Source organism: Ursus arctos, unplaced genomic scaffold, assembly GCF_023065955.2.
Source record: "Ursus arctos isolate Adak ecotype North America unplaced genomic scaffold, UrsArc2.0 scaffold_21, whole genome shotgun sequence".
Classification (NCBI taxonomy): Eukaryota; Metazoa; Chordata; class Mammalia; order Carnivora; family Ursidae; genus Ursus; species Ursus arctos.
The window spans coordinates 37,788,937-37,809,493 of record NW_026622886.1 but is presented as its reverse complement, the minus strand read 5'-3'; the positions used below and the strand labels follow the sequence as shown (position 1 = coordinate 37,809,493).

Here is a 20,557-nt window from a genome sequence, read left to right as displayed (position 1 = left end):
AAATCATAAATTACTTTTTTTCATAAATTCATTTATCCAGAGAAATGGATTTATTAACATTGAAAACAGACCAAGGTCACTTCAAGACCCAGCAGTGACATTAGCGGGAACTTAGGTATCAAAGAAGACGAGCGTCGGCCTCAGTGCTGAGAGAGCCTCTTCTGTACACGGGCTCCAGCGTGTGTACCGTTGAGGATGAGTCATCTTCAGGACCCTTAGAACCCCCGTGTTGTTTTATTACATAAGCAACTGGCACTAATCACACAACGTGTCACCTCAAGCGGGAAGTTCATATTACTTAAATAAAGTCTTCATTCTTTAACCCGTGCCGTCGTTAAGGAGAGTTGACGCACGGGCTTCACTTCTGGTCACAGGAAAACCATGAGCTCCTCGCCCCTGATGAAGTTACATCGCATTGGAACCTGGGCCGAACGTGGGATCACTGGCACAGCAGGAAAGAGGCAGCGCCGAGCTTTCCTAAGCATTGCCGGTTCCGTTGATTGACAGAACCTTGAGATAGTCCCAATCTGTGTTTCTGCTGCCTACAAAAATTGTCGCCCTGCTGGACATTTAATTGTGAGTGGCTCAGACACCAAACTCCTAAAATTCGTTCCAAGTGACCTTATCTCAGTTATTATCAAAACCTGGTCCTGGGCCTTGAAGGCATCACTTGTCCCCATTCAGTCAATAGAAGTAGGAGCCGGAGGACAGGTGAAGTGACATACTGTGACCAAAAGCCAGAAAGCTGCTTTCCAAAGAGATTAATTAGCGCCCGACCGCAGAGAATTCTATTTCTAAATTGTTTACATTTGGTTGGAAAGGGTTGATTCCATGCCCCTGGTGCACTTCCTGCATCTGTTTAGTCTTCCATGCTTCCTAAAACATTTTCCAAAATCCACTCGTGATTTTCTAATCCTTCCTCAGACAGGGACCTCTTAAAGTGCAACCCTTCTTTTTTTAAATCCTGGCTTTGAAAATGCAAACAAATGAGCCTTAAGAACAGACTGGAAAAGGAGCGAGGGCCATTGGAAGTATAGCCGGGTGCTGGGGGTTCTGTCGTTCGTGCACCTTACGGAAAACTGCAATTTCCACTAAGGACAGTTCAGGCCTCGTCACTGCAGCCACTGTTTCTGTGGGACGGAGCGAAATAAGTGCATTGCACTCCCTCTGCTGGCTCCGAAGTGGCAACGTCTCATAACCCGGACCTATATTTAGATGTATTTCCCCACTTAACAAAAAAAAAAAAAAAAAAAAGGGTGTGTGGAGGAAAGAAGCAAAAGCTGGGAAAGATGCTAATTTTATTATTTGTTTAAAATGTCAGGAAAAACAAATATCTGCCCAGTGCAAATGGTTAGATGAGCAAGAAAGCCTGCAGTTTTTAGGCTTTTTATCAGCACTGTACTGAGACAAAGGGAGGGGCCGCCTCTCCTCTCCCTGAGGCGTATCTCTAACAGCCTTTAAAATGACTCAGTTCCTTTCAAATACCGAGATCTTTTCCCAGAGCTCAGTGAGCAAATTGGTGGAAGAGTAGGTTTTGTAGGTTCAGAACAGTCCAGAGAAAGCAAAGGTGTGGGGGCACCTGGGTGGCTCAGGCGGTTAAGCATCTGACTTCAGCTCAGGTCATGATCCCAGGGTCCTGGGATCGAGCCCCGCTACTGACTCCACACTCAGCAGACAGTGGGGGAGGGGGGTTGAGGGGGGGCTGCTCGTCCCTCTCCCTCTCCCCCTCCCCCTGCTCATGCTCTCTCTCTGTCTCTCTCTCAAATAAAAAAAAGGAGGAAAGAGGCATGTATTTGGCTTGGGGTGAGGGGGAAGAGAAAGGGTGCCAGAGGGGAAAACCGAAAGATCATCACGCTGAAGCTTCGTACTTCGGGGAAGGCCACTTCTGTGCATGGAGGTGTGTTACCCACAAGCCTGGAAGGGAATCATAGCTCTGTGGAATTTCAATGGCCAGCTGGACCTAAGAAGCCATGGTTCTACTCACGAGCGAGGAAGATGTTCCGGATGCCTGGGCACCCTGAGGGCCCTGAGCCCGGCTTCATGCCTGTTTGTCAGCATATCGAGAGTTTTCCTGCAAGGCCTGATCTCCTGCCTGGGCTTTGCCCTCTTTACCATCCTTGTTTGCTTTCTTCCCCAGGCGGCTGGATGCCAACCACATCAGCTACGTGCCGCCCAGCTGTTTCAGTGGCCTGCATTCCCTGAGGCACTTGTGGCTAGATGACAACGCCTTGACAGAAATCCCTGTCCAGGCTTTCAGAAGTTTATCAGCGCTGCAGGCCATGACCTTGGCCCTGAACAAAATACACCACATACCAGACTATGCATTTGGAAACCTCTCCAGCTTGGTAGTTCTGTAAGTTTGATTTTCTCTCTCTCTTTACACTTTCTAAATTTTCACTGCAGGACGTTGCTGGCCTTCAAGTGCTGGCCCTTCAAAGCTTGAATAGGGACATTTTCAGGGAGGAAAACCCCCAAGCTCCTCCCCAAAGTGACTCTCGAATGTTCTACTTGTGTTAAAGAATTCAGCCACATTCAAGGGCGCCCGGGGTGGCTCAGCCTTTGAGCATCTGCCTTCGGCTCAGGTCATGATCCCAGGGTCCTGGGATCAAGTCCTGATCAGGCTCCTTGCTCAGCAAGAAGCCTGCTTCTCCCTCTCCCACTCCCCTTGCTTGTGTTCCCTCTCTTGCTGTCTCTCTCTGTCAAATAAATAAAGTGCCAAGCACCGCGAGGCATTCGAAGATAGACTATGACCTCTGTCATAGGGAAGCCCGTGTATATTCAGGCAACCGTCAGACTGTACAGGTAGTCCAGTGACTGAAGCGAATACAAATTCCTCATTTCTGATAATAATTTATAATTCAGGTCAAAGTGGAATATGCCCTTATTATTTAATAAATATTTTTGAACCCCTACCAAGGCAAGAGAAGTAAGGACAAACCATTGAGAGAGAGCGTGCATTTGTGTGGCTTTTTTCCCGATGGCTCTAGATTTCATTATTTTAAGTAAATCAAAATGCTTCTCAAGTAATCGTTTGAAAACTAATCCGTCTCCTTTAAGAGTGTAGCTATATGCCCCTTGTGTATAATATAATGGTCAGTCAAGGCTGATAAAGGAAAAAGCAGCTGCTTGAAAGGCTGGGAGAAGCGTTTGCAGAGGAACCTTGAGGAAGGCTTCTCCTGCCCTGTTTCTCCCTTTGCTCCGTGCCCGCCCACAGGCCCACCACAGCCTTCAATTATTCCAATTTTCTTGATGACCCATCTCTCTCGTATTATAGTATATCTTCCTTGGAGGGCTGGCCAGCATCCTATCCATCTTTTTAGGTTCCCCTCAATCCCCTTCCCCCATGTGTTGCATGTACAAGATCTTCAATAAATGTCACAAAAATCTCACATGAAACCGACATAGATTTATTAGAATAAACACCATAGTTGGGGCGCCTGTGTGGCTCAGTCTGTTGAGTGCCCAACTCTTGATTTCGGCTCAGGTCAAGATCTTGGGGTCGTGGGATCGAGCCCCAGGTCTGGTTCTGCACTCAGCTCCACACACAGTCTGCTCGAGACTCTTTTCCCCTCCCTCTCCTTCTCCTCCCCTGCTCACCTGCTCTCACTCTCTCACTCTCTCTCAAATTAAATAAATAAATAAAAATAAATAAATAAATAAATAAATAAAATCTTTGCAAAAACAAATAAACAAAACCTCAGTCGGGTGATATTGACAGATTTCTCTACTGACTCACGCATATAACGATGATACCACTGACCCACCAGAAGATGGGTGTGTGCTTTAATTTTTTCCTCTGCCTAAGGGAATGGATTTCCAGAGACCCAGCTATTCTTTTTCACCCTCTTCTCCTGAAGCCATTTTCCAAAAATCCCTTGGGACTTGGTCCAGTTTTCAGTTCTATACACAGCTGTTCTCATTGGCCCTGACTTAACTGAATTACCATTGAGCCAAAGATGATAATTATACACGTTAATACTACGTCAAGATAACTAACCTCCTTGGGCAGCCAAAAAAATATGATCACCATTCTCTGTGGCTAAAATTGTTGTTGCCTCTTAACCTGTGTTCCCACCCTGGGAACATAGCCATTATAAGCCAGCAGCTTTAATAGAAAATGTGCGTAGTACACTAGGACCCTCCCTCCATCCTTCCTTTGTCAATGATGGCCAGAATCTGCTTAGCATCCTACCTTCGAAAGCTAGCTTAACAACCTAAATTTACTTTTATCACTCATGTTGCCTCTATGATTACACACTCCCTGATATCTCAAACCCATTGGTATAGAATCATCTAGGGTGAGAGTGGATGGGTCATATAGCCTTGAAAAAAAAAAAGTTAAACAAGGCATTTCTTATATATAATTAGCACATTCTTTCAGTGTCTTGGGTTTATGCAATCAGATGCTGTGCCGAAGTTTCCCTGAGCAGTGTGCCTTCATGACTGTCTGTAATGTTCTCCTGCAGGCATCTCCATAACAATAGAATTCACTCCCTGGGAAAGAAATGCTTTGATGGGCTCCACAGCCTAGAGACTTTGTGAGTTGACCTTTTATTTGTTTCCCTTTCTTCAGTGTTTTCATGAGTATTCTGAAGGAATCAAAATAGCCTTAAAGTCAAACTTGCTGTTTGGTTTGGTTAATTGCCTGAGCTTTAAACAGATATTTACGATGGCTTTATTTTACACACACACACACACACACACACACACACACACAGCTAATAACACTGAGATTTTATTTTCATCTAACAAGAGTGGTAGATTAGTTAGAATCATTATAAGCTAAATGAGATGTTCTCTACTGAGCAGCGACTGTTTGCTTAGGAATGTGTACTCTGTGTCAGGGATCCATTCTATACTGTCACTCAGGCTCACTATTCATGAGTCTGGTCTGCCGTACCTCCTGCCCCTTCCCCCCATCCAATGGGAGGATACCGACCAGGCAAATGCTGGACTCTCTAATCTGAGATGAACAGGTGTCCCATTAGCAAACAACAAAGGTTCACACTAAAGCGATTCGAAAAACTAAAAAGTAATACTAGCTACCATTTATTGGGTAGGTTTCTACCCAAATACTGCACTACTCGGCATACGTGGTTTCTTAATCCTACACCCATCCTATGAGAGCCCCTGTCACCATCCCACTGTAAGCTCTAGTCAGGTTTAAGTTACGTTACCAACATGACATATCCAGGCAGTAGCATCTGGGATTTGCTTCTTCTCTAGTTTGACTGTGAAATCCAGGTTTACCAGCGTACAGTGCTTCCAAAGAATAGGTCAAGAGCTCAGATCTGAATTGGTACCTATAATAAAAAGAGAGTCCAGCCAGCTGACCGCCCAGAGTCTTTCCCAGAGCCACGACGAGAAGAGCTCTCCTGCTCTCATGGGCCTCCCCAGGCCCCAGCCGTTTCAAGGGAGGAGCTGCTCTTCACTGCCCTAGATGAGCGAGAGAGGTATAATGAGGGTGTGGGAGTCCTGAGTGTTGTGGGGTTCCAGCTGTGGCTCTCTCACCCCCATATTTTTAATACTCAAGAACAATAAGCCATACAGGGCCACTGAATCTACAGTGGTGGCTCTGAGCGAAGACCACCTCTCCCGTGGCCTTGGAGCTATTATTCATTTGCACCCAGAGCTTAGCATTTTTACATGGTCAGTTTAGCTTCTAATCAGGTCTGAGTCTGACGATTTCCTGACGGACCATCTGTTGTTGGTGGCTCAGGTCAGCGAGCACTCCCAGCTCTGCTTCCCGGGTTACTCCGTCACTCTGTGTTTCCTCTTAAAAGGGAGGAATCATCCCCCTAAGGAGACGCCAAAGCGGAACTTATCCAGGCAGAACTTTGAAGTCAACTTGATGGTATAAGCAAGCTATTCTTAGGAGCTGCTCGGGAAAATTAGAACTTCTCCCTTATCTACACAGGGCTGGGCTTGGGATCTTAGGAACGGAAAGCACCTTCCAGTCCTTTCCAACACAAGAGGAACAAAAAACAACATTGGCTTTGAAGGGTATTTCCGTAAATAGTTTTTCATTCTTTTTTTTTTTTTTTCTTTCCCATGTTTGAGATGAAGACCCAGGATTTCATGTAAATACCATAGAGTCAGACATTTCAGGGCAAATTCATAAGAGTCTCATTGTGCCTCACCCTCCCCTGGCCTTGCCCAGGGCTACAGAGGATCAGTAAATTGGTTACTCTCAACCTCTTCCTTTCCCTCACTAGAAACCCAAGTAATTTATAAGGACCCAATCCTCCGTTTAATCAAAACACAGCATCTGGAGAGATTTACAAACAGGAAGAAAATTTATGTCCACACAAGACACGAGTTTCCTGCCTGCAGTATAGCTTAAGGATGGTTTGTGCCAGACAAGTAGGAATCCTGATTCATGTTTAACTCGGTCAAATTATCTCTCTTAAAATTAAAAAGCAATTCTTCTCCATAGAGGAAGATCTAACCACATCTGACTGCCTGACCAAAAGGTTTTTCTGCGTCATCTGGGAAATCTGCCATTCCCCGAGACTAGGAGGCAATTACTTTTTCATACGAAGTCGTAGATATAAGGTGGACTTAGTCTGAGTAATGGAATTGAAAAGCCATTTGTGTCATAACAGATAGAGAAATGAATGAGTTGAAATGGTTTGGCCCTGCCATCTCTGTGCGTGAAGGGTAACGTGGAGCTTTGCCTCACAGACCCAGGAAAACATACTTCTGGTCTGAATCATTATTTGTGACCCTGAAGAAACTCTAGACCTGAGGCGCTCCCTGAGAGTGCCCCGTACCGCCTGCAGCCCTCCAGAAGCAGGCCGTCTGTCATCCCGGACCGAGGCGGGGAGAATCCCACGCACTCTACAGGAGTCGGGGGTGCAGCCGCTCTCCAAGATGCCCCCTCAGGCGAGACTCTGAGAAGCAGGGGGAAGCGTCAGAGTGTGAAGGTGGGAACAAGAGGGGAGATGTGATTCAGGAGCCAGGAGGAGCCCACACACCAGCTGACAGCTAGGTGAGCCAGCTTCAGGTGAAGAGCTACTTGGCCAAGCCACCAACAAACCAGCCCAGTGTCCCTCCCACTTGCACATTAACACAGCTCTCTGTCCCCTCCCTGGTTTTCAATACCTCAGTGCCGTTGAGACTTGACTCTGACATTCCTCACGAGCAGTCTAATGACCACGTTAACGCAGATATTGGTGGAATGATGGTGGTCAGCAAGCCACGAAAATCTCTCTCCGTGAAGAGAAGGAAGGAGAATTTTGGTCGGTGACCCTGGCCCGTTGGAATAGCATATTCATTTTCTCTGTAAATGTAGTATATAGGAATTTTTACATGAAAAACTGAAAATACTATTTACCTCTTTTCAGGGATTTAAATTATAATAATCTCGATGAGTTCCCCACTGCCATCAGGACACTCTCCAACCTTAAAGAACTGTAAGTATTTAGGACAAATTTAATGGGAGAACTCTCTTCTTCGTGAATTCACTTTAAAATACGTTTGATTATTATACATAGTGTGACTGACTAGAAATTTTTGAAAGTTTGCACAAATAATGGCTAAGTACACTTGAAATATATTTTAATTTATTCTGTCACCACAAACATTAGATAATCTTTTTAAAATTTAGAATGGATTTCTCTAAGATATGTATATGAGAAAAAATATACATAGTTCTCTAAATCATACTCTTTTCCTAAGCTATATTCCCCCAACATCTATACACTTCATACATTTATAGAAATTGTCACGGAATTCCGTTATTTGCTGAGCATTTTGAAGAACAAACTTTTCTAGGTCATGTAAGTCTAGGACTAGAGAAATAAAATGCATGTGCCTCGGACTGTGCGTGATGTTTTTGCATACATCATTTCACATTCTTTAACTAGTTCGTGAATCATATTTAATTTTTAAAAACCCACGATTTTACTAAAGTAAAGCTGACTTTCAGCTCTGAGGTTGCATACATTGTCTTTTATATACTGTAATTCAATTAGCTTTCCTTTGTACCTAAAAATATGAATAACGTACGTAAGGAATGTTCCAAGACTCAGAAAGGAAAATAAACACAGAGCCTATTCTCTTGGCCAAGAGAAATGAGACACTCAGCTAAAGGAGGTAGGCAAGGGGGCTTGTTTGGAAGCACAAGACTTTAGGAGGGTTCTCCCTCAGGAGCCCCCACGTGTGGCTTAACTGGGAGATCCTCATGGTCTCTGGTCAGGCAACCCGAAGACTGCCGCTCACCTCATCCAGCCGCCGGCCCACATGGACCCACACGGGACCCAGAGAGCATTGACTCTGCCCCTCCACCATTCAGACAACAGCACGAGCGGAGGAGAATCCATTTGTTATTACAGACTCACTGACTACCTTCCTTCAGCTCAGGAAATCTTGTCCTCCTAAGGAGATTACTTAAATCTCTACTTCACAGCGGCTTAAGTCAATTTTCTCTTCTTCTCGCTTCAAATGGGGTCAGGAGGAGTGATTATAATCCTCTCTCCAAAGATGGTTCCCTCTGTGTCAGGTCGTTATACGGTGGTGTTCTGTTGGATATTAACAGATGGATTTTCTTTTTATAACATTAGATTGTAAGCTTCCTTCCGTTAAGCACGACTGTTATTTTCAGATTCTCTATTCCTCTTTCAGGATGACACTTTGTGATTTCTTTTTCTCCTAGAGAGCGCGTAAGCTTCAAAATGCATAGAAGAATTTAACCTTATCCCCTGGTTAGCAAAGATGTTGATCATTGCCAAGGAAGGGGTACTATTACATAATGTTACCTTACAGGTTATTTTCTTAAAAAAATGTTTCCCTCTCTTTCTAGAGGATTTCACAGCAACAATATCAAGTCAATACCCGAGAAAGCATTTGTAGGCAATCCTTCTCTTATTACAATGTAAGTCGCCATGGTTGTTTTTCTATTATTCCATCCTGAGATGTAATACGTATTACACTTTCAAATATAAGAAAACGAATGTCCTATATATTCCCAAGTTTTGTCTTTGTCAATATAAGATTCTTTACAGAGAAGCATAGGTAGAGATGTTTGGCCAGGTTTTAGCTGAATGCTGAAATAACATAAAAGATTCTTTTTTTCTAGAACCTACAAGTGTGCATGGCATTATGCCATCATATCTTCAGAGGCCTTGTCTCACTTCACAATAATCTTGTGACATACTTTTGCTTATCTCTATTTTCTAAGGAATAAAACTGATTTTTAGAGAATCATTGTCAAGGTCACCTGGTCATTCAGAACTTGAACCCAAGTATACTAGAAATATTAATTATTTTTTTGAAGATTTATTTATTTCAGTGAGAGAGAAATTGCGTGCAGGGGTGGGAGGAGCAGAGCAAGAGGGAGAGAGGAACTCAAGCAGACTCCACACTGAGTGCAGAGCCTGATGCAGGGTTTGTTCTCAAGACCCTGAGATCAGACCTGAGCTGAATCTGAGAGTCGGACCCTGAACTGACCACGCCACCCAGGTGCCCCTATAAATTATTATAATCAAATAGGAGTCCTTTACAGCAATAGACTCCATTGATGGTGGGCGTTTGGGGGGATACTGTGTTATGCTGGCTTTCTGTACCTATTTGTTATCAAGCCCAAGCACTGAGTCACATTTATACAATTATAAGTTCGGTTGTAATCTAGAAAGTTGCATATATTCTAAAAGGTGTATAAGAGGGTTTATATACCATAAAAGCACAAAATAGCATTACTGCTCGGCATATGATTAGTTACACGTTCCACATTTAGCACAGACAGAAGATCGATCACGTGTAGACGCACAGGAAGATGGAAACAAGTGTTAGAATGGTTCTTCGTTAAAAGACCTGGCGGGCTGGGGGCATAGTACTGGCCTGAGGTCCTGCAGGAGGGGACTCGAATCTGCAGGAGGAGAGTAAGGACAACTGTAGAACATGACTGTAGGGGCATTTCTTGGCAGATATTCATCCTGTGCCAATTTATTAAGAGGCTTTCTGGACCCGTGTAGTATCTGTCACAAATGAACTGGAATCCCAATTAGCCCTGACAACTGGAAAAAAAAAAAATACCATTCATCGTTTCTGAAATAGTCTGACAGTATGTTGGCAAACTAAGTGTTTTAAAGTTTATTGCCAATAAACATTAGGCCTCATTAGAGAGTATTTACATATTAAAAGTTGGCAAATTGCTTGGCCTTTGCTTCTTTTTCTTTACAGCCACAAGACTGGGTTTGGGTTTTTTTTTTAATCGCTCTTTTGATATGCTAATACCACTTGAGAAAGGACTAACAGCCCCCCCCAATTTATTAGTGCTTCTATCCAGTAGCTTAGGCGTTCACTATTTTCTCCCTGAAACTCTCCTTTCCTTGTTTCTCTGCCTGTCTCTCTCTCGTCGGTCACTGCCACTGCCCGGCACACCCCAAGTTCCCGGTTTCTGTGAATGCTTCCCCTGTCCCATCGGCTACCCAGTCTCCATTTCTCCCTCCGAGGTCCCCGTCCTCTATATAACTGCTTCTCAAGCCCACTGCCACCAGCCTCTGCTAGCCACTACCTCAACCGTCTTGCCGATCACAGCGTCCTTCTTGTCACCCTCCTGCTGGGGAACATACCGAGATTCAGGATCGTCTCTTGTCTCGTCTCCTGACCAGTTCTCCACAGCTCTCCTCAATTACCCGATGCCATAACCCAGATCGACTAAGTGTATCATAGAACAAAACTCTTTCTTTCCTTTGCTCTGATGAGTCCATCCCCTCACGATGCTTATTGAAAGTCTAAATGACATTACATGAAGTTTTTCTTGATCTCACAAGAAAACTCTTTCCTGAGAACCCTATAACTCTTTATTTGTGAAACTGACATACACAAGCATGGATATTCATATCTGCCCGGTGTGCCTACGTACATATATGTGTGTGAACACAATGATATACATACAAGCATATGATATAGATAAGGGACAGTGTGATATTATGAGAAAAACTCTATTTTTAATCATAAGACCTATATTCTAGCTCTAGCTCTTTCTCTTTTTTTAAGATTTTATTTATTTATTCATTCAACAAAGATAGAGACAGCCAGCGAGAGAGGGAACACAAGCAGGGGGAGTGGGAGAGGAGGAAGCAGGCTCATGTCGGAGGAGCATGATGTGGGGCTCGATCCCAGAACGCCGGGATCACGCCCTGAGCCGAAGGCGGACGCTTAACCGCTGTGCCACCCAGGCGCCCCTAGCTCTTTCTCTTATCGACGATCTAATCCAAGGGAAGAGGGCAGAGGGCAGGAGGACACAAGTGGACTTGGGCTTGTTGGGTGACAAGTCGAACCCAGGTCCAAGCCAGATGTTACACAAGCATGAGCTCTTTTAATTTGTACACAAACCCTACAACTCAGATTTATTATCCCAGTTTAACAAATTAGAAAAGTAAAGCTCTGGGAGGTACTGAACTTGCCAAAGTATCTGAGCCTTAGTTTCCTCCTCCAAAAATAAGATTAAAAGTATCTAAGTGTCTGTGCTGTGGATCTTACAAGGTTGTTGAGGGGATCAACTGAGCTTTGTACATGAAAGCGCTTTATCCACCAGGAAGTGTGATGCCGTTTCTTACTTGTTCTATCCCTACTGATTCCAAGCCTCTTTAGGGCAGGGACTTTTTATCTTCTTCAAACTCCCAGAATCTAGAATAATGTCAGGCACGTGGTAGATACTTAACGACGGCTTCCTTAATGACTCCGTCTGTAAATTCCCACAGTACCTACCCTCGTACTTTGAACACAGTGGACACCAATAAATATTTGTTGAATTTCGTTGAACTAGGATGTCTTCTCCGCTAAGAACTATTTGTAGGGCGTCATTGACCAGACAGTTCAAATACCATCACATTGAAAACATCTGTGAAACAAAATATTTAAGTTCTAATAATGCCTTGCCTTTTAAAGCAGTAATTAATGTCTTAGAAATCTACTGTTACCAGAAAAGCAGAATAGCAAATTTCCTCTCAAATAATTTGAAGAGTCCTTCGTGTATGTTATGATAAGATCTGACCCGAGGATCCAACCTTCATGTGAATCTATAGAACTTCATCTTTCTTTATTGAATGATACGGTTGCAAGCACCTTGAGTTACCTTTTTGCCACTTTGATGGGTATGCCGCAGATGTTGGAGGCAGAGAAAGATTTTTAGGTATAGCTACAGTCTGTTCACTTGCTTTTCTCCTTCGTAACTGTCACTTATATCTGCCTTGCTGTCAGAAATTTTCATTTTTATATAGTATGGATTTCTTACCAAAAGTCTCCTCATGGGGCACCTGGGTGGCTTGGCCGGTTAAGCATCTGCCTTCGGCTCAGGTCATGATCCCGGGGTCGTGGGATCGAGCCCCACGTCGGGCTCCTTGCTCAGCAGGGAGTCTGCTTCTCCCTCTGCCTTCCTCTCCCCCTGCTCCCTCACTCTCTCTCTCTCTCTGACAAATAAATAAATAAAATCTTTTTTAGAAAAAGTCTTGTCATGAGTTAAAACACTTTTGTGTTTTACCAAGTAATCAGGAATGTTATACAATATAGTACAACCAAGATTAATTCATTTAATGTGTCTGTTGACATTTTGAACAGGTATTCGTTTGTCGTTCACCTTTTATACTAAGACATTGGTGTTTGGATTTCTTTCAGACATTTCTATGACAACCCCATCCAGCTTGTTGGAAGATCCGCTTTTCAACATTTACCCGAACTAAGAACGCTGTAGGTTTTTCTCTTACGGATGGCTTCCCCCTTGCAGGGGTACTGTAAAAACCAAATGAATATTTTAAGTTAAAGTGCTTTGAAAATGGCGCTAAAATTACCCCTTTCTGGAATCTTCTTCCAGTAGTACTCATGTACCCCTCCTTCTAGGACTCTGAATGGCGCCTCACAAATTACTGAGTTTCCTGATTTAACTGGAACTGCGAGCCTCGAGAGTCTGTAAGTACTTGATTAAGCTCTTGACTTGGCCCAGAACGTGCACTGCCCTTGAAGCCTGACCAGTCTTAAAGTCAGTGAATAAAAATATGTCACTGTGTGATTCCGGAATAAAAGAATTATGCCTGGCTTGTGTTTCAACAGGACTTTAACTGGAGCCCAGATCTCATCTCTTCCTCAAACCGCCTGTGACCAGCTACCTGATCTGCAAGTGCTGTGCGTATCAGGAAGGCAGCGACGTTGTGTAGATAGGCAACCTCCATTTAGGAGCGAAATGGCAGGCGTTCTTTCAATAATCCTTGAAAAGGGAAGAAGATTCTTTCCTTGCTGGGCTCCAACAGGGCGGGGAAGTGGTTCTCTGATGTGACCCCAGTAATGGTGGCAGCGCACCCTTTGTTCCCAAGTTCCAGTCAGTCCCCGTTAGAGTCTCAACTGGCACACATTTCTTGTGAGAAAAGGGCTATGAACAAGCCTAGATAACTTCATTTCCCCCTTCGAGGCTTTGCAGAGCAGAAAAAAGTTGCATAATGGATCAAAAACCCAATGTGGATGCCAAAATAAAAAATTAAGTTATCGGACCCATACAAACCTTGATAAAGGCGACCAAACATTCTACCGGTATAGTTGTGGGTGCCGCGTTCTCATGTTTCCAACTAGCGGTTAAACCGTTTGCATATGTGATTTCTGGTGACTTGGAGCTTTTTCTTTCCCTCTGCTTTTCCCTTCTGAATAGTAGTTTACAGGAGTTTGAAGAGCCTTGTTTTGACCTTCCATTTTTAGCCTTCTCCCTCAACTCCCAACCCTACTGTCATCCTCTCCTGCACTGTGGAGACTTAACGAACGGACCCTTAGTCTCCTGTCATGGCTCTGTTCTCACACGGGAGACATCTGTGTCAGTCAAACGCCTGTAATTCCACCACAGGCTTCACCTCATAGCAGAACTACAAGCAACACTACAAATGTTAAGTGGAAGAATGGGAATGTCTGCCAAATGAGTCTGCCTTCCCCCACCCCAGCCCCCTAGCCACTTCAGACTTCAGTAGTTCAGTGATATGGGGTTGCACGAACACAAGACAGCCTTGGAGTCAGCCATCCATGTAGAAGGGCAGGGAATATGGAGTAAGTCTCCTTCACTCCACATCGCCCTCTGAGTTGTAGATACAGATGAGGAAACTGAGAATTAGGGAAGCGAAGCACATTTGTCGAAGTCACACTTCAAGAAAGGAGCAGAGTCCAAATCAAATACAGGAAGTTTGACTGGATAACCGGGAGAAAGTACATGTATATCAGGTGGTGGCCATCTTAGGGGCCATCTTAGAATTCCACCTACCACACCCAGGTGTAATTATCTTCATTTCTCGAGGAAACTGGCTCGATGACAGGACTAGAATTTCACATGCTGTAACTAGCATGTAAGCAGCCAGTATTTAAACTGCATCTGTCTCCACTAAGTCACATCGCAAACAGTAAACCACCCAGGGCTAGAACTGCATCAATGGCGGCTGACTGGCAAATTGGTTCAGAGCAAAGGCTCTGAGGTCTGTGTTTCTGGTTCAAATCCAGTCTCTCTCTATACCAGCAAGATATCTTGAGGAAGTGATTTATTCCTTCTGAGGCTCCATCTCCCAATCTATAAAATAGAGATACAGCCACTTCCTCCAGAGGACCATCATGAAGATTAAGTGAGTTACTACATGTCAAATGCTTATACCCACACCTGGAACCCTGTAAACTCTTAGGCAGTGTTAGCTCTTAGTCAACATCTTTCTCCCTCCCCTCAGACCGTTATTCTTTCTTCAAGCTCTTCTTTCCTCCATTTGAAACTTGAAAGGTGTGAAAGAACAGAAATACACTAACCACAGGAGCTTGTCAGTTTCAAAGCACTTCAACCTCTAATTTTGATGTGTTCTTAACAACTCCCTGCAAGATCGGCTGAACGGGTACCTTCTCCTTTAAGGAGGACTGAAAAAGGCATAATGCTTTGGCCGTGTATCGACCAAGTTTAAGAATCGGTTGAAGTTGAGAGTAGAACTCAGGGTCTCAACTCTACTACAGTCTTCTCTATGTTCTAGAAGCCTAGGTCTGCGAGCTCCCCTCCTTTGACTGAATCATCCGCGGAGTGCCTGTTACATGAGGAAACTTCACTGTTGAAATTGCCCCCCAAGTTTCTTCACCTCCAGGGGAATTACTTGACCGTGTGTGGCTTTCCCCACTAAGAAGCTGGTGATCTTTCACCAGCAAATTATTTCACACTGTCTGGTGATAATTAGTAACTTCCTCATAAGGTGACCACAAGGATTAAATGAAATAATTTAGGTAAAGCTGTAAACATGGTGTCTGTAGTTAAGAAGTGCTTGGTAAGTGTTAGCCATGAAAATCATTAGGTAGAAAGTAGGCAGAAGGTAGTCGAAGGAGGTTTTCTGTATCTCCACTATGAGGTATACAGATTTCTCCCCTTGTTGTCTGTGGAAACGAGTGAACCAAGTTATTATCAGCTGTGATGATATGTGTGTCCATTTTATCACATTCACTATTTTTTTAAATATACACCATTTTGTTAACCGGATGCATTTGTGCATAGGTGTGGGGTGTGGTTTGGAGTTTTTTCATTTTTGGTTTGGTCTTTCAAACCTCTAGTATAAACTACAAATTTGTGTTGGCAAACAGCTTCATCTGCATTATTATGTGTAGTAAATGAACTGTCTTTCTAGATAAATTCCATTTGTTCAATAAATGTCGAACAGAGTGCTCAATTACAAGCACAAAATAATTTAAAAGCCTCTTAGAAAACTATGGATTTTTCAGTTGCGTAGTGGTGATCTGGTTTTAAGAATTAGAATCAGGCATGAAAGTGTGTTCGTTGATTAGCTGATAACTTTTTAAACATGAGACAAGATTTTTTTTAAGTATCTATGTTACTTTACCTACCAGCTTTCATTTTTTAAGCTTTCTGCAAATTACCGTGGCTTGTTTTAGATTAGTTATATTATACTATAAATATGTCCAGATGTTTTTGTTATTCTCTAATTTGTTGAGTTTTGGCTGAAGACTTTCTTAGATTTTTCCCCCTTGCAGTGATTGATTTCAAAGTTAGTGCTGTGTTTTGAATTGTTGTTGGTTTTTTTTTTTTTTAGTTGATTAGAAAAGAACCAACAATGATTCTCTTAGCTGCAGAGATATAGCAGCTCTTAGAGAGGCACAATTATTTAATTTAATTTGTACTCATTTCAGTAAGATAATAGCTAGAACATGGTAGATCATCACTAAGAAAATATAAATAAATTCGTTAAGTAAATTATTTAAATCAATTAAAGAAGTACAACAGCTACATTTCAGTAAACGTTTGGATCTGTGCTTAATCCAATAATGCCTATGACTACCTGCTCCGTGTCAGGACTGGGGAAACATTCAGAGTCTGCCTTTGGGAGACATATCATCTTGGAGGGGAAAGGAGAGCAAAACATGTTTCCTTAGGATTAATATGTAACAGATTTTCCCTTTTGTACCTTCTGTTTTCCAGAGATCTATCTTACAACCTGCTAGAAGATTTACCCAGTTTTTCGGTCTGCCAAAAGCTTCAGAAAATGTATGTCTATAGGTCTCAAAGTCACTTAACAAAAAACAAGAGCCAAAACTCACATTTGCAGGGGTCATTGGTTTGTTGCCCCCGTGATTCACTGGGGAGACATTTGGTGCTTTCCCTTCTCATACGCACAAGGTGTGACTGTGTAGGATGGCTATTAACTTGGGGAACATAGATAATATTATTTTACCATGCATTGTACTGTGAGTAAAGCATTTATTGTGCTCTTTCCACCCCAGATTGGTGCTGAGGAGTTTGGGGATTTTTCTGAACTTACATATCCAACTAGCGGTATTATTTGTAAATATGGGAGGGACTTGGGTTTGTTGCGTGTTTGTTTCACAATAGGCATCTTTAGAGGGGGTGCCGTATTTGTCATATTCGAGATGCCATTGATGCTACGTATGCAGGAAACATTTTAACGTTCCTTTCTTAAAATTGCCTCCGCAAAACAACAGCCTTATTGCTTTAAAGTCATACTTCGGTTTTGATCAAAACGATATTAACCATCTATTTTTCCCCACTTCGTTTTTCTCTGAAAGCCTTTGGGTGATTAAGAGAGAAAAAAAGGCAAATCTGTCTTTAAAAGGTAAGGATTTGACTCTCTTAAAGACCCTCAGAGAACACTAGAAAGGCTCAAAAGGCAGACCAGGCACCTAGGGATTGAATGAGGCTGGCGTTTGGAACTCAGTTTTACGCCCACCCAGAGGAACTCGTTGCTTCGAAAGAGAGGCAACACTTAAGTGTATAAATTGAAATGTTCTTCTTTAAGCAAAACAAAAACTTTTAAATCAGTCACTTGATAGTCACACCTCGTTCCTTTGAGGGCAGGTAATCTGTCTGTAGAAGTTCTCTGAACACTAATCTTTGAAACCAGTGACTTTGAAATCAATCTGTGGAACTCTGTCATTTCAGAGACCTGCGGCATAATGAGATCTATGAAATTAAAGGTGACACTTTCCAGCAGCTGCTTAGCCTCCGAGCTCTGTGAGTACTGCCTCCCAGCTCCTTCCCCAACACAGAGCGCTTTCTGCCCCAGTATTTTCTTTCCGCTGTATACGGGTGTTGTTGGACCTTTGTGCCTATTTATGCTATGAAAAGGCAAATCTCTTGCTCGTGATAATTTTCGGGAATATATTCAAAAGTCTTAAATTTGCAATCTGCTCTCTGACCTGGAACTTGGATAAAGAAGAAGGAGGCCAAGCTGTTGACTTGCCTACGAAACGTGTTTCTGTCAGCAGCCTGGAATTGGTAGGGATCGTTTTCCACACAGAAATGGGATGCCCATACAATTCTTCTTGCCTGTTCATTTTTCCTGGGTAAACAGTTCTCGGTGTGTGTCTCAAAGTGCTTAAGGGCGGGGGGGGGGGGGCACTGTAAAGAATTCAGGCTCCAGGCCCTCACCTGCCTCCTGAGTTAGACTCTCTCAGGTGGGTCCAATCTGCATATTAACAAGTGCACTAAGGTTTGAGCACAGATGCCCTGGAAAACGCTGCTGCTGATCAGATGACTGAGAATTGTAAATACAGTATCTAATTCATTTTATGAGCGAAAATACCATATATTAACCATAAATTTAAAAAAAAAACAACTTGGTAACGGATTGTTTTCTGTGACAGATCTTTTTCATCTTGAAACTGAATTTCAATGTAATTTTGATGCATAATGACAGTATGTAATGTTTAAACTCTGGTATATTTTGTTAAAAACCCCTTTTTTCCCCTAAAGTGTTGGGGTTTTTTGTTTTAGATTTATTTATTTATTTTAGAGAGAGAGAGTGACTGGGGAGGGGGAGGGGCAGAGGGAGAGAGAGAATCCCAAGCAAACTCCCCACTGAACACAGAGCCCGACAAGGAGCTCAGTCTCACGACCCTGAAATCATGACCTGAGCCAAAATTAAGCATTGGCGCTTAACCAACTGAGCCACCCAGGCGACCCCCTAAGGTTTTTCTTACCACTTAAGAGACTATATCCTCGTAAAATAATATCATTCCTCAAAACATCTTCTCCTAAAAATTTATCTTGAAAACTATCTTGTTCTGAATTTAAATATGTTGCCCGTTCCTTAATTTTGGTATCAGCTTGTGAAGTTCTACTTTTATTTTAATAAATGTGAAACAAAAATACATTACCTAATTTCATTACCTTTTTCACCCAGTTGGAGTTCTGGCTCTTTCCAAAAGTCAGTTCCATTTTAAAAGGCTGATATAGTTGATAACACTGTATTATGTCATTGGAATTTGCTAATATAATAGAACTTAAATGTTCTCACCAAAAATACATATATGTTTTTTTCGTATACACACAAAACAAAAGGCTGACCTCTAACGACACCAGAAGAACGGGACACAGACCTTGAAGACTCCGTGTCCGAGTCTCCCTGAATTCCTCCTGCCCCTTAGACCTCATATCTGTCACTCACCAAACTCTGCCACCTCCAGTTCATCCACTCTTCTGCCACAGGCCCACGGAATGACTTCGCTGGGTCACCACCACCATCCGCCTAACCACCCTTTCCGCCATCGTCTCCACTCATTCATCCCATTCTCTGAAGAGAATCTTTCTCAAATAGAAATCTCATCATGGTGCTTCCCTGCTTCAAGAATCTCGTTAGCCCCCTTCAAGATCAAGCCTAGACTTCCCAGCACCGCCCTTCAAAATCTGACTCCAACCTCCTAGTACAATCTCCCGACTCCCACCCACATGTTCCCAGGCCTCTGACACATGGTGGCTAGTTCCCCTGTTCCTGCTGCCCGTCGGATTCCTCCCCACTCTTGACTTGCCCCCTGCTCGTGCCCTTGTAAGAACAAGAGCCCGTACTGCTCTGCTGATGCCCTTTGCACGGTCTCTGCTACAGGACCCAACACTCAGCACTGCCAAGCGTAGACTGTGCCCTACCTAAAAATGACCAGAACTTTTTCATCGTCTGACCCCAGGGTATAGTGCAGTGGCTCTCTCATTATTTACTTAAGAATTTCAAACATGTTCTGAGCAAAAAGATCGGGGACTCTGATGTCAGTCAGCTTGAGTTTGAATCCCAGCTCCTGAGATGATTCAGTGACCTTGAGCAGGTCACTGAATGCTGTGTACTTCACTCCTCACCAGGAAAATGGGGCTGCTGGTAACACTTACCTCTTAGAGTTGTGGTGACAGCCATGAGACAATCCATGTAAAACAAAAACAAAAACCCACAACTCATAACCAAACCTGACACATAGTAAATATGCAATAGTATCATTATTATTCTCGTTGTTATCACTATTACAACAAGTGTATGCCCTTTTAAGGTAGCTCAGTAAGGGTCTTGGCAGGAAGTAGATTTCACCCCAGACGTTGCTAATGAAGAGTCACTTGTGCGGGGCTTGGCCGGGAGCACGCGAGCGATGGGTGTGCAGAAACCAACAACATGGCCAAGGCCGAAGCTGCAGGGACAGGGGCACAGAGAAGGGAGGCCGTGGTTGAGAAAGCGTGCAGCTGCCACCAGAGACAAGCTTCCAAAGCAGAGAAGGAGCACCAGTGCCCAAGTTCTCTGTCCTGGGCTTCCACTGGGAATCCAACTGCGAGCAGTAGGGTGCTGCCTCCAGGGTCAGCCCCAGGCACGGAACAGGGCGGGAGAGCGGAAATGGCTCCTTGGGGGCTGCTGGGGGGATTCCAGCACTCGGGTGTACAAATAGGAGAGGAATTACAGTCCTTTGAGCATACAAATTCTCCCATATTTACTCGAAATCCAGTCAAAATGCTATAAAGCCCCGTGGCAGGACTTGGCCTCCAATCCTGATATTGCCCTCTGTGAGGCTCACCGGGGGCACCCATGTTCCCCTTAAAGCCACCAGAGACTTTGACAGAGGGTAGGACCTGCTCCCCTCACTGGACAGAGACTTTAGGAGCAGCTCAGGAGAAGACAGTCTCCTCACTCAATCACCCAAGCCCGTTTGGAGCTTCCCCACTCCTTCCCTGCCGTGGCCTCCCCTTGCTAGCCAAACTGCTTTCTGTTCTGGAATCCGGCGGATCAAAATAGAAAGCCTTCCCGTTTCATCCAGTTTAGGGAGCCTTTCAGATGAGAAT

The 20,557-nt window shown here is 43.6% G+C and overlaps 1 protein-coding gene across 1 annotated transcript in view; it reads left to right on the top strand.

The window, feature by feature from the left end:
- Positions 1–20,557, top strand: part of LGR5 (leucine rich repeat containing G protein-coupled receptor 5) — a 123,588-nt gene that overhangs the window by 94,232 nt on the left and 8,799 nt on the right. Inside the window, exons 5-13 of the mRNA XM_026500022.4 lie at positions 2,138–2,353; positions 4,467–4,538; positions 7,347–7,415; positions 8,804–8,875; positions 12,622–12,693; positions 12,844–12,912; positions 13,054–13,125; positions 16,430–16,495; positions 17,408–17,479. Coding sequence (XP_026355807.2) covers positions 2,138–2,353; positions 4,467–4,538; positions 7,347–7,415; positions 8,804–8,875; positions 12,622–12,693; positions 12,844–12,912; positions 13,054–13,125; positions 16,430–16,495; positions 17,408–17,479 — 780 coding nt within the window. The remainder of the gene's footprint in view (positions 1–2,137; positions 2,354–4,466; positions 4,539–7,346; positions 7,416–8,803; positions 8,876–12,621; positions 12,694–12,843; positions 12,913–13,053; positions 13,126–16,429; positions 16,496–17,407; positions 17,480–20,557) is intronic.